The sequence below is a fragment of the Felis catus genome, chromosome D1 (assembly GCF_018350175.1).
Source record: "Felis catus isolate Fca126 chromosome D1, F.catus_Fca126_mat1.0, whole genome shotgun sequence".
Lineage (NCBI taxonomy): Eukaryota > Metazoa > Chordata > Mammalia > Carnivora > Felidae > Felis > Felis catus.
Genome location: NC_058377.1, coordinates 96517433 through 96545211, shown reverse-complemented (window position 1 = coordinate 96545211; position 27779 = coordinate 96517433). Strand labels below are relative to the sequence as shown.

Below are 27779 nucleotides of genomic sequence, written 5' to 3'. Positions count from 1 at the left end.
ACTTTTACAACACGGTACCAGCTACAGCAACTCAGGGTATGGTTATTACAGGCCCTCTGTTTTTCCCTAAGAATACCTATGAAAAACTGACTGGATCTGATCAAGAAGCAAACAGAGTCCTTAGGAGGTTTGGGGAGACATCTTGTCTTAGAATGTTTACAGCTTGGAGATCTGCTTGAGGCACATGGCACCAGATATTCCTCTTGGCTGTGTGTCCTCCTGGACGTGGTAGGAGGTTTGGAAATAGACTGGAGTTAAGGCCAGAAGATGGAGGTAAAATACACACAAAAAAGAAAGTTCCTTGGGTTACCAATAATCAGCATTTAAGACATATTGTAAAAAGGAATAAAAAATTATTTTAATCATATTAAAAAGCCAAACCAAAGAGGAATGGTTCATGGAATTTACAGGATCCCAATTCAGCACCTGGTTCTCCACCTACGCCTGGGTCCAGTGCCTCAGGTCCTAGGGCATGGGTCAAATCCCTCTAAGCTGCTGGGATTTTGTGCCAAATTCTTGGTTTGGCTTTTCCTCCTAAAAAGTCACTGATCTGAAATAGCTAAAGGTGAGATATGGGCACGATTTACATGATTTCCCCAGATCGAACATGGTTGACAGTTCTGTCTGCTCTACAGTCTGAGGGTCAGTGAAGTTTCCTTTCAGACTGTTCCCTGCAAACAAAGGGAGCCTGGGCTGCATTTAAACCCAGAGCATGCCACAAAGGCTCCCATTTGGCATTTCCAGCAAGAACCCATCGGGGTCATAAGAAACACTAGAATAGCGCACGCACCGCTCAAGGTGCTTAGACGCTCTCTTCAGGTTCCAGTTCTCGAGGAAGCAGGTTAGGTGTCACAGTCCAGTGTGTCAACTGAAGGTCCCCCACACCCTGATATCAGGGTGCCGGGAGGCCGTGCTCCCCTACTTTGTCCACGCGTCACATTCAGACCTCCGTCACTGATGGGTTTCACAAGCTGCCGATGTTGGGGAAGCTCTTCAGTTTCTCGGGAAAGTCATCTTTGTACAGGACAGGGTCAGCTCGGTGCTCCACCACCTTGAGCGGCATCGTCCCGAAGACTGAAGCAAACTTGTTGATGCACTCGGACCTGAAGCGTTTTGGGTGGGCGCGGGGGAGGCAGGTGAAGAGGGAAAGGGGTAAGGAGAAGAGAGAAAATGTTCAAGGGGCCGACACATGAGAGCAACATACATACACTACTCAATATCAACAAAAGAAATCCAAGTATCGCAAGCCTGCTCCCAGGTTCTTAGAAAAGGTTGGGAGGGTGTGGACACAAGAAGTGATCTGGGGGTGCTGTGACTATTAGTTCAGGGGGAGAGAGTGAACAGAGGATGCTGGCGGGAGGTCACTGGCCTGTGCAGAGGTCAGTCTCTTTCCCCCTCCCCCTCAAATTCCAGTCATTCTTCCCCGTCACTACAAGCAGGCCTCAAACCAAGGTGGATCGGCTGCGAACAATTCTTAACCCCGTCTCTGCCAGCTAAAGAGAGGCCAAAGGGTAGAGAGGGAAGGGGCGCCTGGATCCGAGCTTCAGCTCACTGGAGTTTAAAAAGCAGAAGAGAGGACCTTACACCAGCAGCAACAGAAGGCAGAAGGTAACGGGCAGTGAGGCTCACTTCCAAACAGTAAGCCCTTCACTCGCTCAACCAGTGTTTCTCAGGGCGACGCCAGAACTGCTGGCCACCTTCCACGAGCTCCTCCCCGAGAGCGGGCCAGCCGCTCCCGTGTCAGAACCAGCAGCGACACAGGGCTTAGGGACAGGGCGGCCCAGCAGCGCTGCAGGAGGGGAGACGCCGTGTCCTTGACTCCATACCGCCCCCTGAAGCCCATGAGCCATCTCCTCAGAGGTGAGCGGGTCAGGCACGCTGGCGGGGAAACGGCTCTGGTCAATCAGGCCAACTGAGTGTGACAGCCGGGTAATGAGGACGCTCCCGCATCCGGACCAGAGGGAAAACAAGCCCATAAACACCGCTTTTGAAGTCAGGGGGACCTCAAGGATGCATTTCAGAAAGGTCAGCGCTCTCTCCCCTCAAGTCGGGCCCACGGCACCCGACAGCTAGGGTAAGAACACACCAGTCGGAGGCAGAACCATTTCCCCAAGAGGGGTGGAAGTCCAAGACCCCGACCAGAAGCCTCTCCTGTCCCGAGACACTGCGAGCTTTGTTTCAAATTATTTCAATCAGTAAGTTTTTGAGTCTTCTGAGCTTGGGGAAGAAACCAATTAATAAAGAAGCCAGTTATCCTCAATTCCTTTCTCTTATTACGTTTCTAAGAGAACGTGTTACCACTTCATTCGGAGCTCTTGGAGCTAATAACATGCCTGTGTCCACCACCACGAACCAGCAACTAACACTTATTATGGATTCCAGGCTGCCTTACAAGTGCCCTGCATGTATTAGGAACCCACTCCAACCTCCCGACAACCCTAGGGGGTGGGTCCTATGATTATTCCAATTTTCTACTGGGAAGACTGAGAGAGAGAGAGGCTGAGTAATATGTCCAAAGGCCAAATAACAGTAAGAGGCAGCACCAAACCCAGGCAGTCTGGCTCCTGAGGCTAAAAAATCTTAATTATGAGATGATACAAATTTATTTATGAACACAATTCTAGAGTCCAAGTGGAGCGGTTGGAAATTAACGACTTTTGCGCTCCTATGATGTGCCAGATAATTTACAAACACGATTTCATTGATTCCTTAAAGTATCCCCCTTGGCATGCCCAACGGCTGGTTTACAGCAGCTTCCTGTTATGGGCCGACAAGTTAAAGCTGAGGCCTGAGCCCCAGAGCTGGAAAGTGCCGGAGCTGGGTGTGCAGCCCAGGCCTGCACTGGCAAGAGAGCCTCTGTACTTTCCCTCACCCTACCAAAACGCAGAGGCAATGACTTTGCCTCCTGCCACCACTCCTGTGAGACTCGGGAGGTGGCGGCTGAGGTTCCAAACTGAGAGGGGACCCGGGAAAAGACCGAGGCGTGTCCTCAAAGTGCTGCCGAGGAAGCACAACAGCCGCCCTCTCCTCGAGGTACAGGGTCAGGGCAGTGCAGACAAAGTTAGTCTCTCCGAGGTCTTACTTTGGGCAGCTGTTCTGCCTACAAACATGTACAGATTCTTCCAGTTTCCAGTCATTATGCCCGTAGACTCTGGCCAGCAAAGCCCAGCAGGGCCCAACACACAACACAGGTACCGGTGGGTACGTATTAAAGAAGAGCCATGGTTCTTGGCAGAGGATAGCGGCTCCCTGGCCCGCTGGAGAAGACTGAGCACAATGTCTCCTCTGTAAACAGATCTGCCAACAGGGCCGGGCCACAGGCAGGAGGCCACTGGGGCTCGGGCCAGCTGACTTGTTGACGGCTGCCCCTGGCTGACCCAGGCCTAGTGAGTGCTTCTTTCTCCCCATGCAGCCTGCACCGGAGAAGCCGCCGGCTACTCTGAGTGGTGAAGGTCCTTAACTCTCCGGCCAGGTACTGACAGTGTTGTCTACCTCCTTTTCACACAGGGCATCTGGGTTGGGGAACAGGTTGGGGTAGACGGTGAGTCTGGTGGTGGCTGGTAGGTGACTTGCGTTGTTCTGTCAGAGGTCCGGCCACCTTGTCAGTAAATGCTCCCCTGGGTTGGTTTTATAATCCAGTACAGACAGGCTGAGAACCACCAATGTCTACCTCTGAAGTGCTGGAAGTGTCTGTGGGAGAAAGGACTAATGGTTTTCTGTTTTCCTTGTAAACACATGCAATTACCTGAAGTAACCCGGAGCCTTTAGGACTAATGCTGGGGAAACTGGGGAGGAAATAATGTTGCCAGGCATCGCGCTACAGGCTTTCATATGTTATTACTTCATTCATCCCCAGCATATAACACGGTATTTGGTACAAAGAGGCTCAATAGATATTTGTTGAACCCATGAATGGACACTGTAATGTGATAGTTACTAATACACCTATTTTAGGAGATAAGGAGATTGGAGTTTAGCATAAAGTCAATCAGTTGTCTTAAGTCAGATAGCTACTAAGTGACAAATCCATAATTTGAACAAAGACTGGCCTGAATCAGAATAGTGTTCTTTTTCTTAAGATCAGCACCGTCTGCCATATTCCCTTACCTTGTTGAAGCTATTGGTCGAAATGAACAGTTACATAGTCTTCTGGCTCTTAAAGAATTAACAGACCATCCTGGAAATGGATGCTGGCAGTAAAAGCTACTTTCCTACACAACTGTGATTTCTGCTCCAAGACCCCAAATATAAGAATAAATAAGCTTATTAAACCACAAAACCCAACACAAGGTCATAACTTGCACAGTGGTTAACTTGCTTCACTGTTTTGTGCAAAATGTGAATTTGGCAAAGGGAACTATTAAGAAAAAACAACAAATGAACCATTCTACAACTGTAACTCCACTTCTGGATCTGCCCACGATGGCTTAAATCATGCCTTCCTCCCTCCTGACCTAAGTGCCTTATATAATAATTTAGTGATTCAATCTTTAATCCAAATAGTTTTGCTCCCAGTTTCTGATTTCCAGATTGATTTCCTCTGTTCCCTATCAAATTTCTCAAAAGGGTATTCTACATACACTAACTCTACTTCCTCACCGCAGACTCACACTCCATAACCCTTAAGCCCCACTGCTCCATGGCATTATTTTTTTTCAAAGTCACCAATGACCATTTAATTCAAAGCTCTTTTCCCAGTCTGCATGTTTCCTGCTCCTCCCTTGCTTCTGTGCACTATAGACCCTGGGTCTCTCCTGGCTTCTCTGGTGGCTGCTTCTCTGTTTTCGTGACTCTTTCTGTCTCCTAAATGTCAGAATTTCTCAAGATTCTGCCCTTGGCTTTTCTTCAGTCAGTGGCCATCTCTGGGAAGATGTCTTTCAGATATCTACCTTTGTTTTCATCTTCTTCCTGAAGGTTCCACATTTCCAACTGCTTGCTCCATATCTACATCTGCACATACAGAGGGAAAGACCCCCAAATCTTCACCAACCTGACTGTTCTCCAACTTTGCCCATGGTTAAAGTCTCCTCCCGTCCTTGTTAATTACACTGTTAAAGGTGCAACCATCTGTGTTCCCTCCTCCCTTAGCTGGCCGTCTCCCCCTGACTGTATTATTCACACTGTTGATGGTACTACCACTCTTCCTGACTCGACATCTAAGCTCCCTCTGTCAATTCCTTCTCCATAACCTCAAGTGATAGCATATCTTCCTTTGGGTGAAAAAGCATCTCTGAATATTTAATCCATCCCTTCCTTTCCACACTCAACTTAGCTCAAGCTTCCCATTTCCATATGTACTTTCGTCAATTTCTTCGCCTTCATTCTACTCTGCACCACTTCCAAATTAATCTCAAAACAATACTTTGATCAAGCTCCGTTGTTCAAAAACTTTCGACGGCATGTCAGAGCCTGAAGAAGTTCGTTCAAGCTCCTTCACTGGGCAGTCCTTCAGGGTCTAGCACCAACAGGACAGAATTCTACACTCTAGCCACACCGGACCCCTAACTGCCTGCCAGATACACCTTCAACCTGATGACTGGAACCTTCAACCACCTGGTTTCCCCTGCCTGGGATCTCCTCTTCTTGTCCAGTGATCTTAGTGATCTTTGAAGGCTTATTTCAAGTGCCATCTTTTACAAAATTATTCCTAGTAATCAACCTAGTGAGAAGCCACGTCTCTTTCCTCTGACCAATTATAACATTCTGAGCCTCCCTTATGGTACTTATCACATATAGCTTTGGATTGTTACACACACAGGTGTGTGTGTGTGTGTGTGTGTGTGTGTGTGTGTGTGTGTGTGTGTTGCTGTTAATTATAAATTCTGACAGAATCTGATTTAAGCCTAACAACATCTGGGGAGTCACCTATTCTATTTTCAAAAGTCTGTTCCCAACAGGAAGCCCCCGCATCTCCCTTAGTTACTGTAGTCAGTGTTTAATAATAATTATATCTAACTTAAATCTCTCTCACCGTATTTTAAGTCTCTTTACATTGGTCATCTCAGTGGTGCTGGAGAAGAGTTGCTTAGCCTTAGCATGAACTTCAAGGCCATTATCAGGCCAACGTTGGTCCCTAAAATTCCTATCTTACACCATACAACCCCATCATTTTAACTCAGCCTACTCAACAACCAATTGCTTAATGCTATGAATTCTCCCAACACAAAGAATGGAGGTGGGTTTAATAATAATTTCGTGTACTCCAATATAACTATAATTGGGGTCTCTTCCGAATGAGCTATGACAGTCATTGTGACCGCCCTTGACTGTGTAGTAACTATGATACCCGTGACAGATATTTCCCAAATCACAATAATATGTTATTTCACACTGACAATTAATAAAAGTCATGTCATTTGGGTAAAATATTTATATATGAAAGAGATAAAAGGATTATTTACAGGGTAGGAAAGAAGTAGGAATATGAAGGAGTAAAGCATTATAGAACCCAGGCCAAGTGAAACAACTTTCTGCACAAAAAGATCTTCCAGGCTTTAAGGATTTTAACACGGTGGATAGATTTCAGAAAGACTGCAAGCAGACCCACATGGGACCCGTGGACACCTGCGCTAGATATCTCATTCTCTAAGGGCCACTACAACCTTCCCTGAGTGCACTTTGGTCCCCTGACAGCACTGCTACGGGATGTCCGGGCTTGTTGTCTTATGTAAGGAGCTGCCTTTTGGAAGAATTAGGTTTGATTCAGGAGATGCCAAGCTTGGGGACCTTCAGGATACAAGTGAGAATGGTGAGGTCTAGGGAAAGATTATAACGATCCGAAGGGAAGATGTAGGTTTCCCACTCCTTTTACATCCGCTCCCCTACGAGGCTTAGTATTATGTCTCACACAAAAGTATGCTTGTTGAGTGACTGAGTGAAGTGAAATAAAAGGAGGATTTCAGAGCTGACTTGCTCCTCCCACTCTGTAATGTAAAGAGCTGTGCTTTCCATTCTGTTCTTGGTAGGTGTTTGGTCAGAAAAGGTAATTTGTCTCTAGGTTTGGTTTCATTCCTTCTAATCAAACTTTTATTGTCACGTGGAGATACCCTGCAAAACAATGCCGTATTCTCTTGGAATTAACTAGCCTCCACCCAAATGACTGTGGATGGCTGACTGTTAGTCCACATGGAGAATCTGACTTCAGGAGCTTAAGGCCAGCTATATTTTTAAGACCCTTCCGGCCATTACAAATTGAGTGAGTAGCATTCCAAATTAATTCTGTGGGTGACCTGGGCTTGAACTAACCCAATTCCCACAGTGCAAAAGGAGGTGACTATGGCTACCAGCTGCTGTCCTTATATCTCCAACAAGTCCCATAAACAGGCCCAAGGCAGGAAATGGGGATCAGAGGCTAGGGCAGACTTTTGGTTAGAGGCTCGCTCACCTCTCCACCATGTGCGTCTGGTCTAGCGAAAGCCCGTCAATGGCTGTGCACTCAGGACACTTGAATTTCTTTCGCGGTGTTACCTGCCAGAGAAGTACAAAAATACACCTGGCCGTCAGTGCCAAGGACGATAAAATCACGCTTGTGACAACACTCTGCATGCTTCTGTTCTGTAAGCTGAGCTTCCTGCTCTCTCCACATGCACACACGCGCGCGTGCGCGCACACACACACCCCTCGCCATTCCTCCATTCAGTTCTGTCTGGCTTGGCCAACGGCACAACTCACAAGGGCCCAATAAAAAAGGCTTGGAGGGCTTTTGCCTTCTGTAACTGGAAAGAAGTGGTGATGACAAGCTCCTTAATTCCTGTTTAATGACTGTTTTCTCACTGCCAAGGTCCTTGTATAAACACCATTTGTTCTTGCAGCCATAAGGGCGATGAAATACAGCTTCCCATAACTTTCACCGTAACCTCGGTTCCAACAGGCACTCTTTTTCCTTCTTCCAGCTAATGGCAAATGCTTTGAGCAGCACCATGCTCCTGAAGGTGCCAGCTTCTTTTGCAATTCCCTTCAATCAGGAAAAAAATCCCATGGTCTCTCGCCCTCTGAATTCTTTTCCCTGACTCTCCCTCCCGCTCTCCCGAACCTTAAACTCCTAACGATTTTCTTAGCAAACCCAGGGAGACTGTTATCCAAACCCAGTGAAGCTAAAGAAAGAGCAGAGAGAGGTTGGGCAGGGGGAGAATGCTAGATAACTAAGGCCAGGCTAAGAAGCACACAGATGCCGGAACGACTGTCCAGAGTGAGCCGGCACAGCTAAAATCGCTTGAAGCACATCAAAAAGCAGCTCTGGAGATAAGAGGGGTTCCTTTAAAACTAAGTTTGTGATTTACATATTGGACTTTTTCTTGCAGTGAGCTGTTGACTAAGTTAGAGGGCAGGGGGAGGACTGGGTCAAGTTTGCAGCTTACAGATAGGGACTCTTCCTCTTTTTTAGTCACTTTGGTTTAATCTGACTTCTCCCCTCAATTAACAGCATGAACAATCAGTGGGGGCCATACCACGCTTCCAGTGTACTTCCAGTACGGCAAGACTCCATTATAGGAATCTGTCCTTGAAGCACAGCCCATTTTTATATGGAATCCGAATTCGGAAGGAAAGAAGGTCAGGATGATTCCACTCATAAAAATAAGGAAACTCTCTCTTCGTATCTGGGGATCTGGGTTGGAGCAAAATCTACATTTCAGAAACAGACACCCATTACAGATACAGAGATCCCCATGTGATCCTTGTGTACTCTCAGCTTTTATTTATTTTTTTTACTCTTAGCTTTTAATATGTTAAGGGAAAGATACTTTTAAAAACTGGTAACTGATATTTTAAAATGTTTAGAAAAACTACAGTTATCATTGTACAAAGTGTACTATCTTCTCTATGTCTATAAAAAATAAAAATCAGCTACTTTAAGAAAGATGTAAGTTGCATTCTTTAACTAACAGATCTAGATTCCCTATCAGCTTTGAGAATAAAGTTTTTTAAAAACGTGATTTGTAGACTGACCATTACAGCCTTTATCTCTCATACTGGAGATTAAAAACTGTAACTAAAGAAACTGTATTTTAAAAAAAGAAAATATGTTTAAATTATCAAAGCCTAGCTTCAGCGTTACAATGTGACTGCATCTTAAAGCTAAAAGAGAGCTTAAAGTCATCCAATCCAACACTTCATTTATAGTTATGAGAACTTCTCAGGCTCAGAGAAACAAAGACTTGCCCAAGATCACAAAGTTAGCAGCAGAGCTGGACCAGCATGCCTCCTACCTTGATGACAGCTTTTCCCGTGACGTTAGCTACCAGGAAGTTCATGGCAATGTCTTCACAGTTCATATGAGCATCCACCCAGTTCTTGATATCCCCAGGCATTTTGTAGGTATACAGGTAATTAAAATACTGTCAGGTAAGACAAAAAGAAGAAAGACGCAAATGGCAGCGGGCCACGGTTGATGGGGCCACTTAATGGTGGATGGTTAAGACAAAGAATCACTTAATCATATTGCGGAGACAAGCTTTCTCTCATAGGATTAATCACAAGGCTGTAAAAAGTATTAGAATGCTTTTGGTCAGGGGATCAAGTATCTTTAATACTGTCATTCTTTTAAAATTCACCTATTGTTGGGGCACCTAGATGACTCAGCCGGTGAAGCATCCGATTCTTGATTTCGGCTCAGGTCATGATTTTTATTTATTTTTGAGAAAGATACAGAGAGTAAGTGGGGGGGGGGGTGGGGAGAAGGGAAGGGGAGGGAGGGAAGGAGAGGGAGGGAGAGAGACAGACAGAGAGAGAGAGAGAGAGAGACAGAATTCCAAGCAGACTCCACACTGTCAGCACAGAGCCTGATGCAGGGCTCAAACTCACGAACTATGAGATCATGACCTGAGCTGACATCAAGAGTCTGACGCTTAACCGACTGAGCCACCTGGCACCCCAGTATGTGTTTTTTAAAGTAAAATACATATGAGGCAATTCTGCTACTTCCATCACTTACATGTATGAAATAGTGTGGACGTTCATGGAGAAAAAAGTGCACACACTGTACTACCATAAACTCCAAGAATTATAAACATTTATTTATTTATTTATTTATTTATTTATTGCTAAGAACAAAAACCCATTTCTAAATTCAGAGCCCTGAAAAATACACAGCAGTGCCGAGATACCAACAAGCAATCACTACAATACATCTCATTAACTTAACTACACTGGGGTGGACAGACACACAGATGTTCTCCTGACATCAGTACCTTGTGCTACTGCTGACAACAGACAAGTTGTTAGAGTTCAATTAAACTATACACTCCCAGGGGCACTCAGCTATCAAACCGAATATTCTAAAGTCCAATACGCACTCTTCAACCTCTCCCTAGTAAAAAAAGTCAAACACATGAGGTGACAATTCTCAGAAGAGAGGAAACACAAAAGACACAAAAGGAATTTCAACCACAGTAATCAAATCAGAGTGAAAATAGTAAGATCCGTCTTCACTTATCAAAACAGCTCAGTTTGATTTTTCTCTTTTTACATATGTCATGCAAGGAGGGGTAATAGTAAGATAGTTCTATATTTTGCTGGGTGTGCAATTGGTGCAAACAATGCTGAAAACAACAGACAAATATGTATCAAAACCTCCCCAAAATGTTCATTCCCTTTGATGTAATTCTACTTCTAGAAATCTATCACAAGCACAATTATGAAAATGGATACTGATCACTATTTAAGCATTAGATATTAAGCTTATCTAAAATAGCAAAACAAACCAAAACAAAAAAACCAAAAGCAAAAAACACAAAGGGTGCCTGGATAGCTCAATCAGTTGAGCGGTCAACTCTTGATTTCGGCTCAGGTCGTGATGCTGGGGGTCATGGGACCGACACTGAGCTTCGATCCTGCTTAAGATTCTCTCTCTGCCTCTGCTCCTCTCTCCCACTCATATACTCTCTCTCTCTCAACAAAAAAAGTAAAATAAATAAATAAATAAAATAGCAAATAAAAAATTAGAGACAATCTAAACATCTAGTGATAGAAAAATAGTTACACACGATTTATGGAATATTAATACAACAGCATATTAGCAGTTATGTTACGAAGAAATGTTAATGTTAAAAAAACTCGTAATACATGCAAAAAGCAGGCTAATGAGAATATTTACAACAGTCTGCGTACGTGAATAAGTAAATAAATAAAAGGCAAACCGCAAAAAACATCTGTACGGTAACAATGATTGTCTCTAAGTGATGGGACTACAAGTGACTTTTCTTCTATGATAACATTTGTTCTGAATTTTCCATATTTGCTAATAGCAGTATATGCGTTATCTGTATAATAAGAAATATAACTAAAAAAATCACACAACATGGCCTTTCTTCCTTAACTAGTGTAGTTGACACACGACACGACATGGCCTTCATAAGCCCTCTGACTAGAACATTTTTCCTAAACTCAGCAGAAATTCAACTGGGCCAAACAGAACAAACAGCATGCGCTCGGTTGGGTCACCTCAGACCCACCTGCCCCCGCCTGCTGCCCCCCTCTTACCTTGTGATAAAACGCTGCCCCCGTGAGCACCATGGATACCTCATTGGTCCACTCCGACTCATACTTCCACTTATTCATCTCATGGTCCCAGAGATGCAGACGACCTGGGTAACCCACCAACCGGTCAGGAAATTCCCGCCACACCTAAGGCAAGAAATACATCAACGATCAATTCCCAGTTCAGACGACGACGGAGCACAGTGCTAAGTTATACACATGGTATGCAGACTCGCCAGGTTGAACTCTTCACCAGCTCAGATCAGAATGGGCCCCTGAAGATGTTCAATTAAACAGGTGCTAGTTATTCCGTCAATACTCAAAGACAGATGCGGATTCTAATTTCCTCCAAATCTTCCTGCGGTTGCTTGAAAATAGCTTACTGAGGGGCGCCTGGGTGGCTCAGTCAGTCGAGCGTCCGACTTCAGCTCAGGTCATGATCTCACAGTCTGTGAGTTCGAGCCCCGCCATCAGGCTCTGTGCTGACATCTCAGAGCCTGGAGTCTGTTTCAGATTCTGTGTCTCCCTCTCTCTCTGCCCCTCCCCTGCTCATGTTCTGTCTCTCTCTGTCTCAAAAATAAGTAAAAAAAGTTAAAAAAAAAAAAAAAAGAAATAGCTTACTGAATTGGGCTAAGGTAGGTAATCCCTTAACAAATGATTATGGAAATAGGTTCCAATTTTAATGAATGCACACATGAAGAATAAATGGAACCGTGCAACTCAACTGTCCTAGTTTATATTAAATTTGGCAATTGTGAAACCTTAGAAAGTCTCTGTTTCTTAAAAAACAAAACAAAACAAAACAATTTCTCTGGAGCACACAGCCATTCCTATGGCCTTTTAGAAGCCTCATGTGTAGAGAATGTGCCTGATTCTATAATGTAACACACTGAAAACAAAACCTGAATTCCACATTTGGAAAGGTTCTTAGATACGGTTTTGTGAAACAAAATTTGGTATACTGGGGGTGGGGTACCTCCAATGATCTTTCCCCGTGTATTTCTGTGTAAGTTAGTTTAACCTTTAAAAAAGAGGAAGTGCGTATCATTAAGGAGTATTGACAATTTACCAGCTGTTCATGCTGCCATGTCTCAGCACCATGATTCCTCATCCTTTACCAGGCCTCTAAGGCTCCTGAGGGTCCAGTCCTGTGCCCTATTCTTTAAACTCTCTAATTTCAACTAGTTTTCATCCCTTTAAATACCTTCTATAATCTACTGACCTCCAAATTTGTTTGGCCCAGAATGTTCCAGAGATAACCAACTACTTACTTAATATCTTCCACTGGATAAACAGGCATCTCAAACTTAACATGGCCAACATGTAACTCTTGATTCCATGTCCCCAGATAAGCCGTTCTCTCAATCTTCTCATCTCAATAAATCGGCTACCTGACTGCCCCAGCCCAAAAGCTACGAGACAGCCTTTATTCCTCCCTTTCCTGCTTCCCCACACCCCATCCATCAGCAAGTCCTGCTGGCTCTACTTCTGACCACCTCTTGCCAATTCTCCCACCCCTCTCTCCAGCCCAAACCACCATCCTCTCTCACCTAGACTGTTGTTAACAGGGCTCTAACTCATCTCCTTGCTTCCACTCTCACCCTTCCAGACCATTATTTATAGAGTATCTCTAAGAGGACTATTCCTAAAAGAATATTAGAGTACAGATGGTCCCTAACTTAGGATAGTTCAACTTACGTTTTTTTGACATTTACAATGGTGCAAAAGCAATACGCATTCAGTAGAAACCGTATTTCAAATTTTTTGCATTTGGATCTTGTCCTGGGCTAGCAATCTGCAGTACGATCCTTTCTCATGAGGCTGGGCAGTGGCAGCAAGCTGCAGCTTCCAGTCACCATGCGACCACGGGGTCCACAATCTATACATCTAGAGCCATCCCGTACCCAGGCAACTATTCTGTTTTTCGCTTTCAGTACAGTATTCAATAAATTACACAAGGTGCTCAACTTTATAGGCTCTGTGTTAGATGACTGTGCCCAACTGTAGGCTAATGTAAGTGTTCTGAGCACCTTGTAGGGTAGAATAGGCTAAGCTGGGATGTTTGGCAAATCAGGTTTATTAAATGCATTTTCAACTTACAACGGGCTTATCAGGTAACCCTATGGCAAGTTGAGAAAAATCTGTATTCTACACAGGGTAACTCAGCCAACAGGCTGTATCCCATTGTGTGTGTGTGTGTGTGTGTGTGTGTGTGTGTGTGTGTGTATATGTGTATGTATACACATACACATGTATACATATATATACATATATATACAACATATATACATATATATATGTTATATATATACATATATATACAACATATATATACATACACATATATACATATGTATATATATACATATATATACACACACATATATATATACACATATATACATCTTAATATTATCTTCATCATATATGTCCCCGCATATATATGTCATATGGTCACATGCTGCAGCAAGCAGAGGCTTCCTCAATGCCTAGGTGTCACTGAGTCCAGGGAGGATGTGTCATTGCTTGCCCAGAGGCACAGCCAGTGGGCCAGCGCCCCCCGCCCCTTCTGTAGTTTGCTAGGGCTAGTGGAACAGACTCACCACACCAGGCGGCTTAAAGCAACAGAAATCTAGAAGTCTGAAGTCAAGGTGCTGGCAGGGCCATGCTCCCTTCTGACACCTATAGGGGAAGGATGCTTCCTTGCTGTTCAGCTTCATTTGGCTGTCCATCTTGGGTCTTTCTAGGCTTGTAGGTGCATCACTCCTAACCTCTGTCTTCGTATGGCCTTCCTCCCTCTGTGTGTGTGTCTCTGGGCCCCAAATTTTCCTTTTCATAGGGATACCAGTCCAACTGGATTAGAGCCCACCCCAATGACCTCATTTTAACTTTATTACCCGAGAAGATCCTATTTCCAAATAAGGTTACTAAGGGTTAAGATTTCAACATATCTTTCTTAGAGGGACACACTTCAACCCAACACCCCCAAAATCTTTAAGAAATGCTATAGCTCTGAAACAAAACAAAGAATGGGTTCCCATGACCAGAATGACAGCCAAATTCCTTAGCATATTCTGAAGGGTGCACCCCACTCTCCAACCTCTTCTACCATGTTCTTCCACGTTTCAGTGGCCTTTCTGGTCTTTAATCCTAACCTCTGTGTCTTTTTCTTCCGACGGGGATATTGTCCCAGCTCTTCAAAAAGCTGCTTCTTGCTCATCAGTGAGGTCTCTGCTTAAATGGCGCCTACTTTTAAGAGGCCCTTTCACACTTTCCCAGCCAAGGTGAACACCTCTCCCACCCGGCCATTCTCCATCACATCCCCTCACCCCATCTTTTTCTTCACCAAACTTTCATTTTCTGAAATTGCTTTGGTTATTTATTGTTTCCTTACTGTTTATCTCCATGAGGACAGAAGTTTAGTCTTCTTCCCTGTGGTTTCTCAAGCACAAAGAACGGCACCCGCGCATGGCAGCGTTCCACGCGCACTTTCTGAACGTACGGACACGGAGGCTCTCGCAGGCGAAAAGGCTGAGAACACAAGAAGGCACTGCAGATCACAGCCAGTGTCCTCCTTTACTCAGAAAGTCTGCAACGGTACCGCTCGACAGCTACCACGAGTAATACTGGGATATCCCTTGCGTGTGAGGATCACGGTAATAATTCACCATCACCAAAGCACATGTTTTAAACGGCTTCTCCAGAAGCGGATAAGGGATATTCGCTGAGTCATTACACTGTCTCACCCAGTCCGCCTGTGATCATCCACGTGCTTTTATGGGCTCTCTGACCTGGGTCTTGAGCGTGGCCTGGGGTTTCCTTTGTGTGAAACCTCTCAAACCCACAACCTTGGCCTCATTAACACCATGTTGTAACCAACAGAGTTAATCAGCCACAGCCATCGTCATAATAGCTGCAGACAAACGAAGTCGTGTCAAACATTTCCTCGGATGTGTAAGGCTGCTGCTGTGTTCCTACTCTGGGGCTTGTGTTTCAGCAGATTAAAATAATATGATACTCTTACAGTTTTATAGAGCGCAGAGCAACAACATAGCATGTGAGCCATAACTGCTGTTTGGTCTGTGGGCCCGAGCACCCTCCGTGAAACGCACCGCCAGTTTCCTTCTGCCAACACCGGACACCTGCCTGTTCAAGTCACGCCGCTGCCGCAGTCACCTCAGCGGAATGAAAGAGCTTCTGAAAGGGCTCCAGGCACAAGTAAGTAAACTAAACACCAGGGGTGGGGAACACCCCTGCCGGATGCAAGCTGCATCTTCCCCGCATCTACTTTGAGTCAACAAAGCTTTGCAATCCCTGCGCTTTCCCACGGGTCCTTCTCTGCAAGCCCCCATTGGCAGCAACCATAACAACACCGGCTCGGTTTTAGGGTCAAACGCCGTCAGGATTTCAGTCTTCTTCCTGTTGGCTGAAGCCACTTATCAGACTTCCCTCCACAGGGACTTAATTCGGTGACACTGGGTCACAGAATGCTGAACTACGCTGTTCTAAAAGCATCAGAGGTGTCCTGAACTTCAGATTCCTTTGGAGCCGTGGGTGAGCGCTGTTCCTCAGGTGGGGCCCCTCTGCCCTTGACTTACTCCAGGCAGCTGGATACAATCAAGAGACCATCCTTGTCACTTCATCTATAACTCTGCAGCTGACTACGGGATCAAAACGGAGTGGGGCCGAGCAGGATGGGCCCTCTCTGATCGAGCCCCAGTGTAGCACGAAGTCGATTATGTAGACAGTAAAGCATCTTCCCAGCCAGAAGAGCGAGAACTCTAATTCCACCCCCTCTCCTCATGGCTACCCAGCTCCCACTCTGATTCAGCTTTTCTCTTTTTACCTCAGGGAAATGCTCCGGGGTCAGCCTTTTGTCATTACTAACAGATGCCTTTATATATTGCAGTGCGGGCATCTGAAACTTCACACGATATCCCTGGAGTTCTAGTAGCAGTGCTTCCACAGCTCTGCTCAGGTCACTAAGCCATTACTCGACGGTTTGCCTGCACTGCTGAAGTCCTCTGTATAGACTGTCCTCATCTATTTTTTTTAATGTTTATTTTTGAGAGAGAGTGAGAGAGTTAAGAGAGAGGTGGGGGGGAGAGAGAGGGAGGGAGGGGCAGAGAGAGAGGGAGACACAGAATCCTTACATTTAGGGGCCAATTCCGCATCACTGTTTGAACAAGGTAATACCATGCTGTTTGCTTCCACTCAAAGGTTTACAAACTTGGTCCTGACCACCCCTTACCTGGATTATGGAAATCTGTTCTTCTCTGAACTCCCAGCTATGCTCACTGAGCTGTTTTCAGAGTTATCTATCTCCCCTCTCTCTCTCTCTTCCTCTCTCCCTTCCTCCCTCCCTCCAACTTCCTGAGGTCTTCTGTGGCTTCCCAATGCCAGCTGATCAAACTAAGACCGTCCATCTTTGTTTCAAAGGCACAGGAGGCAGCCTAGATCACCTGCTACAGAAAGCGCACCAAGAGGATCTGGCCAAAGCAGATCCAGGCCTCGCCCGGCCACTGAGGAGTTGTGCGAGCAAACTCTTCAGGTGGTCCTGCTTTCGTTTTGCCATCTGCAAAAGAGGGGCTGGATCAAATGACCTCTAATGTCCTTTCAGGGCTAAAATCTTCCATCTTCTTCCTCACTGACATACTCCCAAAGAAACTAACCCAGCCGGGATCAGTTGTGAGTTGTAAGTCTCTAAAGTACGCGGCCCGCATTATTTAACTTTGGTTTAAAGTACCGTTCACACATGGGTACCCAACAAATGTTCCTGAAAAGAGGCTAGCTAATGCACTATATTCCAAGCTAACTTGGAGAGTGCGTTTTAAACCCAGGGTGTGTGCTAACCACAGATTCAGGAAACAGACCGGGGGGAGCAGGGGGAAGGTGTAACAACAGGTGGTACCCATCTGGGCTATGCAATTATGAAATCATGGGTCAGCTTTAGGAGAAAAGCAACTCTCTGAAGGGGCTGCTATAGTCATCACAGTTCAAAGACACAGTTCCACAGGGATATTGCTACTGGGTGAGAGGGATACCACATGTATCAGGAGTCGGGAGCCCAGACAGACGAAGAAGCAGTGAGGGAAATGCGGGAAATATGGATCCAAGGCACATCAAACCGGGCTGGGGTTTCACTTCTGTCCTTGTACACGGCCCCTGGGTTGTGTCCATCCCTAACCATCAGAGTGGAACAGAACCCCAGGAACCAGCCCAAACCCCGTGGTCACACGCCTGGGTCAGCGGAGGCAGAGCTGCCGGGATCCTGACTTTCGAACGTCTTTGGATTAGTGGCCCTTCTTCCCTCGGGCTTGTCCTGCATGCTGCCCAGATGGGAGAGGGCTAGCTGGCTGCATGCCAATTCCTGGCTAGTTTCCACAGAAGGGCCAGTTATCGGATTCACTCTCAGCCCTCCAGGAACAAAGCTCACCTTTTATATTTGGAATTTCCTGAAAAGAAGTAGACTGGGGCTTGAGTTGATTGGCTTCATTTTCAGCTCATGCTTTTTTTTTATTTTTTGAAATGCTTATTTATGTTTGAAAGAAAAAGAGCGTGGGCAGGGGAGGGGCAGAGAGAGAGGGAGACACAGAATCCGAAGCAGGCTCCAGGCTCCGAGCTGTGTGCACAGAGCCCGACACGGGGCTCAAAGTCGCAAACTGTGAGATCATGACCTGAGCCGAAGTCGGACGCTTAACCGACTGACCACCAGGCGCCCCTCAGCTCATGCGTTTTAGTCACACCGGTGGTTGGCAGTTTGCGTTGGTAGTTTTCTCTTCTTGCCAAAAAGCCAAAGAGCCTCCAACCACACCCGGGATGCAGTCAAATGCCAACGCTAGACATCTAGAGCGAGGGAGCCCTGAGCTGTCACCTGGAGTTCCCTGACGCCGGTTGATTTTGACAAACACATGTACGTGCCGTGTTAAGTATTAAGATTTACCTGTTGGATCACTTCAGTCTGCCTGAGAGACCTTTCCAATCCGAGGCCAGGGTTTGCTTAAAATAAGCCAAGCAGCAAAGCCAGGATCATGGGGAGGCTTCTGGGATTTGGGCAGCCATTCTACTTGCCCCAGTCTGGCTGAAGGTCAGTGCCTTGGTGCTGGGAGACATGCTCTCCCGTTCCTTTCGAGTTCTCTCTTCGGACTCGGGGCCGTGACGAAGGCAAAGAGACAGGCTGGGGTTGGCCAGAGTTGAGAGAGTGTACCATTAAATCCCGCAATGGTAACCACAATTAAGAAGACCCTGCTGGAGGAGCTGGCTTTGAAACATTCTCCTCATCCTGATCTGTACCGTCGCACCCGATGGCACAACCAGGGGTCTTCTGTGGATGGTAAGGAGAAGACTCACGCTTTGGCGGTCTGAGCTGCTGGCCCCTGCCCAGGCCACTTCAGAGATCCGCAGCTGGAGACCACGCGGAAGGCAGAGCTCGTTCTGTGCGGCTCCCTCGCCGTACAGATGAGAAAACAGCTGGAGAAGAGGAGGCCCTCCCAACGTTACATTGTCCGTTCGAGCCGAAGCTGGAGCCTCACTCCCAGCCTGGGCATCTGTTCATCAAGTCGCAGGATTTCCCACTCTTCCGAGGCTGAAAAGCGCCTCATCTCCCCACACTCAGCGCCCCACTTGGGAAACAAAGAAGTCAGGTGGTGCTGTCTGGAATGGCATTCGGGACCGGGGTTCTACACGGGTGCTAGTGCAGACACGGGAAGAGCCACGCACGCGTACTGACCAAGCTGAGGGTAGAACGGGTAGGGAGAGGAGGTGGGGAGACCCACAAAACCCTGTGCTCCCCCCTGGCATTCGTCTTCTAAAAGCTGAAGGCTCTTCACGAATGTGGTTCCCATTTAGCAAAGAAAGCCACATGCTCACACCATTAAAAGAAGGAAGTCCTGTCAGCCGTGCAGCAAACTAGTGAGACCCCACAGATGACATCCGTGGGTCTGCTGGATCCTGGTAATCGGTGAGGCTCGGGACAGAGAAGGAAATACAAGCAAAAAGCAGCCGAATGAAAGATTAAACTCCACTACTATCTTTCACGAGGCAACGAATCTCCCGAGAGAGAATAACAAAGAGAAGGAAAGACGTGAGTTTGAGGGGACGGGAGGGGTAAGGGATGGGTCAGGACTGGGTCGTGGGTTTTCCAATCTCACACTCCTCAGGACACACTAAACATGAAATCATTTTTATTTCCATGACCTCAGCTCGGGGTGGGGGGGGGGACGGGGGATACTATTTCTAAGTCTGGTCCCATGGGATTGTTTAATAAAGTTAAAAGAAGAAAAGTGATAAGTCAAATGGCTACTCTCTTTAAATCCTTTAAATCGAGTGGAAAACGGAAACTTTAGTTTTTATGAATAACTATTATTGAGGCTTCAGAGTTTCCAGTTGATTTTGGTGAGGCTCAATTTAAAAGACGGGGGACCAAAGATACGAGCTCTGTCCAGTAAGGGGGAACCCTCCTTACTTCAGGTCACTGCCCTGGTGACTTCCATCGCCTAGCAATCGGGGACACTACTACAAAACTGGCCAATACTTTGTTCTCGTCTCACCGTGCAAAGGGAAGAAGTGGCACTGACCATAAACTCTGTAATCCTGGCTGAAGCATCAGTGTGGTTCCAAACTGATTATGCATGAATTAATTCAGCATAATGCCCTCCTTATACGTCTGCTTAAACCCCATAATGTCCTGGTGGGGAATCAAGCAGCTGAGGGACTCTTTCAAATTATTCATTTATTTATATCCCATGCATTTCCAAAAAATGCATTTCCTTACAATAAAAGGCAAAAACTAAAATAAAGTCCAAACTGTCAGGGCGCCTGGGTGGCTCCGGTTAAGCATCCGACTTTGGCTCAGGTCATGATCGCATGGTCTGTGGGTTCGAGCCCTACACCGGGCTCTTTGCTGACAACGCAGAGCCTGGAGCCTACTTCAAATTCTGTGTCTCCCTCTCTCTCTGTCCCTCCCCCGCTTGCGCTCTTTGTCTCTCAATAATAAATAAAACATTCTAAAACAATTTCTTTTTAAAGTCCAAACTGTCAAAACAAAGGATGTCCTCAACAGCATTTTTTTAAAAATTCAGACTCATTCCATCTTAACTCATCTAATGTTAAGAATATTAATCCTAATGTCAAGTTCTAGAAAGGCAATCAAGCAGCAAGCTAAAATCATAAAGTTTGGGGATAGAGAGATAGGAGTATTCCTATTTGTCAATTAATTTATACATTCAATTCACAGATATTTACTGAGTCTCTACTATTTTTTTAATCAAATATTTTGATAATTGCAAATTCAAAAGCAGTTGTAAGAAATAATGAAGAGCCTGTGTACTGTTTACCCAGTTTCCCCCAATGGCAGCATCTCAAAACTATAGTGTGATATCACATGACACTGACACTGACACAGTTAAGATACAGAGCTTTCTCCGCCTGATCTTTTATAGACACCCTCCCCCTCAATCACTGGCAACCACTAATGGGTTCTCCATTTCTATGATTTTATAATTTCAAGAAGGTTATATAAATGGAATCACGTAGTATACAACCTTTTGGGATTGGCTTTTTACACTCAGCATAATTTTTAGGGACTGTCTTACAATCCAAAGAATGTATACAGGGGCGCCTGGGTGGCTCAGTCGGTTAAGCGTCCGACTTCGGCTCGGGTCACGATCTCGCGGTCCGTGAGTTCGAGCCTCGCGTCGGGCTCTGGGCTGATGGCTCAGAGCCTGGAGCCTGCTTCCGATTCTGTGTCTCCCTCTCTCTCTGCCCCTCCCCCGTTCATGCTCTGTCTCTCTCTGTCTCAAAAATAAATAAACGTTAAAACTGAAGAGGTCCGTGACTTAAGAGGGAAAAAATGCAGTATTAAAAAACAACAACAACAACAAAACGAAGAATGTATACAAAAATAAAGCATGTATCTTATTATTAAGGGTCTAATCGTTTAGAAAAGCTAGTGACATATGCACAAAAAGCTAGACATGAAAGAAAGCAAGGACACAGGAGAAAGCACAAAAGTGAGTTAAGAGGACGGTAAGATTACTTCTGGGTTGGGGGTGGGAGACCAGGGAATAAGGAAAAGGCTTCATGGATTTCATTTTAAGAGAACTACAAAGTGAGGGTTGAGATTCCCACTGCCCCCAACCAGGTAAGTAATTAGTACAAAATTACTCTTTGCTATGTGTTTATTAGCAGGCCAGCAAGTAGACAACCTCTACGTGGATTCTCTCACTGAATACAGAAGAGGGGATCATTTAACTTTGAACAACAAGTAATTTTACTCTCAGAAACTGTATGTTACAGAAAATTCAATGTCCGAACACATTAAGTTCACTCATTCAGTCAATAAATATTTACTGAGCATCCACTATGTGTTAAGCACTAGGCACGGAGTAGTAAACAGGGCAGACACAATCCTGCCTGAATGGGCTACTCTGAATTAGGGGAGTTTTTCAATCTAGCCCCAGAGATCTAGGCCGTAGGTGTAATTAGGGGCCTAGCTGTAAGAAGCGAGCAGGGGGTCGACAGGACCTCTGCCCCAACCCTCACATCTTCAGTCCAACTCAAAGGCTGGTTGGGAAACTAGGAACTAAGGTTGCCAATGCCTGATCTAAACCCGTCAACAGAGAGTAGCAAACATACAGCGATCACGATTAATGCGAACCCTAGGCACCAACTTGCGAGCACCAAGAAATAAATCTGATCTAAGAGGGGAGCTGTAAACATTACACTGACTAGTTCACCTTGCTTTCTAAAGACTCACTGTTCCTAGTCACGACCATTCTGAAGTCAGGGGCCTACTCTGATCCTTTAAGCTTGCTTTCTTTTTATTCTTCCAAAATGTAGAATTGCTAGGTTTAATGCAGCAGCAATCAACAACCACGGTCTCCAATTCATGATTTTGCAAGCAGGTTTATAACCGGCAGTGAAGGACGCAGGTTCACACTGGGGAACAACACAGAATTTTCCTTGGAAAGCTACAGACGCTGCCCCCCCCCCCCCCCCGCCCAGCCCCCCAGATGCTGGGGACCCTCATGGCCTGGATGCTGCTATGGCTTTCGTTTCCCCTGGCCCTATGCCAAGGCCTGCCCACACACCTCCCTGAAGCAACTCTATCAAAATCAAGGCAGATAAGCAGCCCATGCAAGACGAATTCCCCATATCCCCAAATCATAAGCCAAATTCTGAAGCTCTGAATTCCTGGAGCAGCCAAAGCCTGTAATCAATCCCAACGAGACAACAGGCAGCTTTTGGAACAATAACCCTCAAACATATGGATCCTTTCAGGTTGGAATATCATTGCAGATATCTCCTTTTGAATGGGGGGGAGGGGAAGTATGCATTCTTTAAACCATCAAGTGTACCAACACCTCTTTAAAATAACTATCCCACATTATAAGCATTAGCTCTTTGAGGCCGGAGCCACAGAGCCAGGTGGGCCCGCTGGTGCCGCAGACGGGAGAGACGCGGAGGCTCGGTGGGGAGCACACAGGCCCGGGGGTGGAGGGGGCAGAAGAGCACCAGCACTGCCCCGCAAGAAATAAGCGCTTATGGAAAACATATTGAAACCGACTCACCTGCCTTATCTGGGGGGGGAGTCAGTGAGGAGGAGACACCTCGGTGGGAAGATGTGCCAGCAGGAAGCACACTCCCCCTCTTTGGGACAGGGAAGATAGGATGTTTCATTGATGGCTAGGTAAATAAATTCTGAGCTTGTCATTTTAATTTGCTCAGTGGGGAAGAAAAAAGTGTCACTCTATTGTAATTCCCAACTGGGCACTCTTTTAAAATGCTCAGATCTTACTCCAGTGTTCAGCATAGATATTCGATTTCCTTCCCTTAATATTTGTTTGACTTATTCTCCAGTGGGGACTGGGCGCTTCAGAAGAGCTCTGAGAGGTCAAACTTCACCGCAGCTCCTCTCAGCACCTCCGTGGGCTCCTGGCCGCGGCTTCGGGTCCTCTTTCAGCAGCCCCGGCGGCAGCAGCGGCCCACATGCACGGCTTCCCCGGCTCCCGGGAGCCCCGGGTGTAAATCAGTGCAAGCTGGAGATAGGACAGACCTAACAGATTCCTCGGGACTCTCGTCCAGGCTGAAAACGGAGCCCGCAGCAATGAGGGACACCCCAGGGACAGAACTCTCTATGAAAGAGCCACAGTCTTCCACATGTCTCCTCTGAGGGAGGCTCTGACTACACCTTCTGGGCAGGGACGGTCATCGAAATGAGCCATTTGGCCTAGTCCTCTTCTGAAGACAACGGTCTCTATAATGCCCACTCTTTGCGTACATAAGAAAGTGCACAACGTAAGGAAAGACGGACAGATGTGTTTTTCAACATTCACCACTGTCCTGATATTACGGCCGGGCTCAGGAAATGTACTATCACTCACTCAGACATAATGCACAAGGTCCAAAGAGCTTACAGCCATCTACTTCTCCAGGTAATTGATGAGGAGGGCACACCACGAGTCCTAAGAAACGTATAATTCTAAAAAGCTCCACTTAGGCTCTAGCTACACTGTAAAGCTTTAGTGTCAGACCCAGCACAAATGCTAATCCAGAACCGCTTTTGCAAGGTTTGACTTTGTGCGTGCCAGAAATGGGCCCAGCTCACAGTGAATCCTAGTGCCGGCGGCCATGAGGAGAGTCCATCCTTCAGAGAAGAGAAGGAAATACTGGAACCTCTCAGCCACCCACCAGGTCAGACGCTGTGAAAGCTCAAGGGTCTGAGTCAGCCAAGAGGTCAAAGAATGGAAATCTACGGCACCGGTTCTTTCCGAAGGCTGAGACGCTTCCAGCAATTAGATTATCCGCCCACTGCAAGGATATCCCTTGCATTTGGGGTCCTCCTTTAGGGACGTTCCCTTTTTTATCTGTCTTGGCTGTGTAAGAACTGAGTTTCTTGGTGCCCTAGATGAACCCTAAGGGTAAGCTTGCCCTAGAGCCTACGGCAGGATGAGTTCCATGTGCCAGCAAGGAAAACTCTTCTGAAGTCAGTCTCCTGTATTCCCAACAAACCAGAGCACGTCGTAAGATTTAGGGCTCTGGCTTACATCTAGGGAGGAAAGCAGTTAACCTATCAGAAGGATCATAACCACACGTATGTGAGAAACAATCCGTAGACCCAGCCCAACACTTGTTTTACATTTATTTGTTCCCCCGGCTCAGTATCTGTGGCACTTTCACTGGCAGAAAGCTTGGAGAGAAATGAAGAGGACAGAGATAGTCTCTCTCTCTCTCTCTCTTTAAATTGTCTGCTAGAGGTTACCGTGAAGGCTACTCTATGATAGGCTGTCTTCACCTCTCAGCTCCTCTAGCAAGGAGAGATAGGGATAGTTTACTTAGGATCACAGATTACACCATCTGTCTGCTCTCCCTGGATGAATATAGAAGTATCTCCAAATTCTACAAATTCTGTTTCAAATGTAACTGTTATACAGAGCCTCAACTCTGGAATTCTTCAATTAGCCAAGCTCCCTCATCACAAATTAAATGCGAGCTATGGGGAAGCCTGTCTTCTTCTCTTTGGTTCTTTAATCCACTTGAACATTAAGTCTATAGACTTCCCACCTCTATCCACCTGGCCTTCGCCGTCTTTAGTGTCTGTTGTTTCGCATTCATCCTGTGATCCGACTGCTTTGGACCAGACACTCGTACAAACCTACAATCCTTCTTTTTACCACTTCTTAAGCTTTTCAGCTGGCCCTACGTTGTATAACCAAGCTAGCTTCCGTTGTTAACCGAGGCACAACTTCCTCCCTCCTCAGGTCAATCTGCTTCTCGCCGACCACACACACCGAGCTCACTCTCCCCTTGGTGCCTTTCCTCTCGGTTCTTCCTATACCAGGAGAGCCACTCAGAGATGGTTGTATGTTGTCCAGAAAAAAAGTGGAGCATTCTAAGCTATCTTGCTGTCTTGCCACGATTCTTTCAAAGTATGTACTTGCCATTACCCCAGGGAGTTATGAACAAAATAATACAACTAAATTCTCAAAATTCATTAGCACCCAAGAGGTTCAACCAGCCTCTGCCACCGACGGATACCCAGCCAGTGAAAGGAAGGCATCAGCATTTTTGTGCGCCTAGCAACACACAGCCACGCTAAGCCAATTCCCATCCGCACATGAAGTACTGACTTTATAACCAGTATTATTAGCCAAGAGCGTTTCACATCTCTCAGGTGAAAAATGTTCAGCGCTTAAGTGCTACTAATAATTTTTATGGTTGGAAATGAGGATCAAAGTATGAAAGGAAAAATAAATTCACGGGTTCATACATTCGGCCAAGTCCGCCTGGCTCATTTTCTGCCACATGTTTGAAACTCTCTTAAAGGCGGGGGAGGGGAGGAGGAACAAGTTGCATTTTATTTCCCAGCTCTTTAGGTCTGGAATAAAAGCAGCCAGACTTAGGGGGGAAAAAAATCACACTCAAGTAACACTATACGCTGCTACTGCTCCCCCAGGGCTTCCTTGCAAATGAGTATCAAGGACTCAATAGATACTTTCCTGGTAAAATACATAAACAGATAAATAAATTATCCCAGGCTGAAAAGAATTCCCACATCTGGTAGCTCACTAGAGCTTGTCAAACAAGTCAGAAACACGCAGGGCCAGAGAAGAGCATTCTTCAGCTCCTGATTTCAGGGCTGGAGAGGGAATGTAACATTTCCCAAACCCTCTGCTCTCCAACAGGGAGTATGACCCATATAAACAGGCAAGTGACCCCTGTGTTTTCTTCCAATTAAACAAATAATGATCCGCAGTATTAGGTCTCGAATCCAAACGTCTGTGGGCTCAAATCACTGCCACTGGAAGGAAAGAGGGCTCTCCAACACGGTCTGGCCTTCCGTGCCCAGGGCCTGCTGTGTTGCACCTGCAGGGGGATAGTCCACGCCCATGGCACATCTTAAAGAAGTCACCGCCCTCTCTGCACCTCTGTCTGCTCGGCAACAAAGCATTAGGTGACAGGATGATCCCTAAGGTCCCTTCACGTTCTGGCATTGTGTTTCTCTAAAACAGCCTTCCAGCCGGGGTGCTGTGAACGGTCACCGGGTGCACAGTGATCCCCACCCTCTCGGCCAGTCTACGTGCCTCGGGAGACAGGGCTAACATGACCTAGCTGTGCTCTGGTGAGCCGCCTTCTGGAAGAGGGTTCTAGATCCACTCTCTCTCCCCTCTTAAACTAGCCCCACCTTTCCCTCTCTCGCTTTGGGATGCATGCAGCCTGTGAGCTGCCCTTTGGTCTCTGCCCTAGTTCCTCAGGCACGCCCTGGAGCCCGCCACTCCAAAACGGTCTCTGCACATCGATGGTTCCAACCCTCTGACAGATGCGCTACCTTAAAATGCCCTCACGTCTGTGAAAACCGTGCTGGGACTCTGTGCCTGAGTAGGTGCTAGGCCTCAGAAGGGGCGTGGGCAGAACCGCACCCACAGCAGGCCTGGGCTCCCCCTTACGGTAACTGCCGTATTCTCCCCTCGGACTCCCGACACGTTGCTGTTGGCCACCGCCCCCCTGGATCCTCCCTCGTGCGAGCTTTCCACATTTCACAGGGAAGGGGTTTGTCACTTTATATAAAGGCACAGAAGTTGGACGCTTTTCCACATGCAACCACACCGTACTGCTTTGCCTGTACTTTTTATCCCTCAGATTCGTTACACCCAAAGGGATTGCAGGAAGTCATCTGGTCTATTCTTCTGTCTCCTGGCAGCACTAGTAAAACCACTCTAGAGGCTGGAAAGACTGCTGGCTTCCTCTTTCTGAAAAATTCCCAAATGGGGAGATGCTTCTGTCTCTCCAGATTTCTCAAAAAATTCTTCGGAGCCACAGTAAGAAAGGTCTGTTGCTGGTTTCTCTTTGGTTCTCACATATTAAATACTGTATTTAAACTTTTTTTTTTTTTTTTCAATTTAAACGAGGGTAGTGAATTTACTACAGAAATGAGAAAGGCTTTGGGAGAAAAATAACAGAAGAATCGGAGATGCCTATTATAGAGAAGAACAAGCACAGGGATGATTATATTAAAATTAAAAAGTCTCACCGTGGAGAATAAACTGATGGTTACTGGGGGGAGGTGGGTGGCAGGATGGGCTGAACAGGTGACGGCGATTAAGGAGTGCTGGGTGTTTTACAGAAGTGTGAAATGACTATACTGTATACCTGAAAATAATATTACACTGTGTGCTAACTGGAATTTAAATAAAAACAAAAAAAATAAATTAAAAGCACCGAGATAACTGACCTTACCTAATTGGCCCCATAAGATCATTTCATCTACAACTACAGAATATAAACTCATTTAAAATTTTAACGTT

At 46.1% G+C, this 27779-nt stretch overlaps 1 protein-coding gene across 3 annotated transcripts in view; it reads right to left on the bottom strand.

Annotated features, from left to right (window-relative positions):
- Positions 1-336: 336 nt before the first annotated feature.
- The window catches only part of EXT2 (exostosin glycosyltransferase 2), a 144429-nt gene continuing 116986 nt past the window's right edge, over positions 337-27779 (bottom strand). For 2 of the 3 annotated variants that reach the window (XM_023239782.2, XM_019812300.3), the window contains exons 11-14: positions 11479-11622; positions 9207-9335; positions 7385-7467; positions 337-1103 (exon numbers count right to left, since the gene is read on the bottom strand). In XM_023239782.2, coding sequence (XP_023095550.2) covers positions 965-1103; positions 7385-7467; positions 9207-9335; positions 11479-11622 — 495 coding nt within the window. In that variant the 3' untranslated portion in view covers positions 337-964. Of the gene's footprint in view, positions 1104-2580; positions 3691-7384; positions 7468-9206; positions 9336-11478; positions 11623-27779 lie in introns of those variants that run through there. The other variant, XM_019812301.3, reaches the window with a different exon arrangement.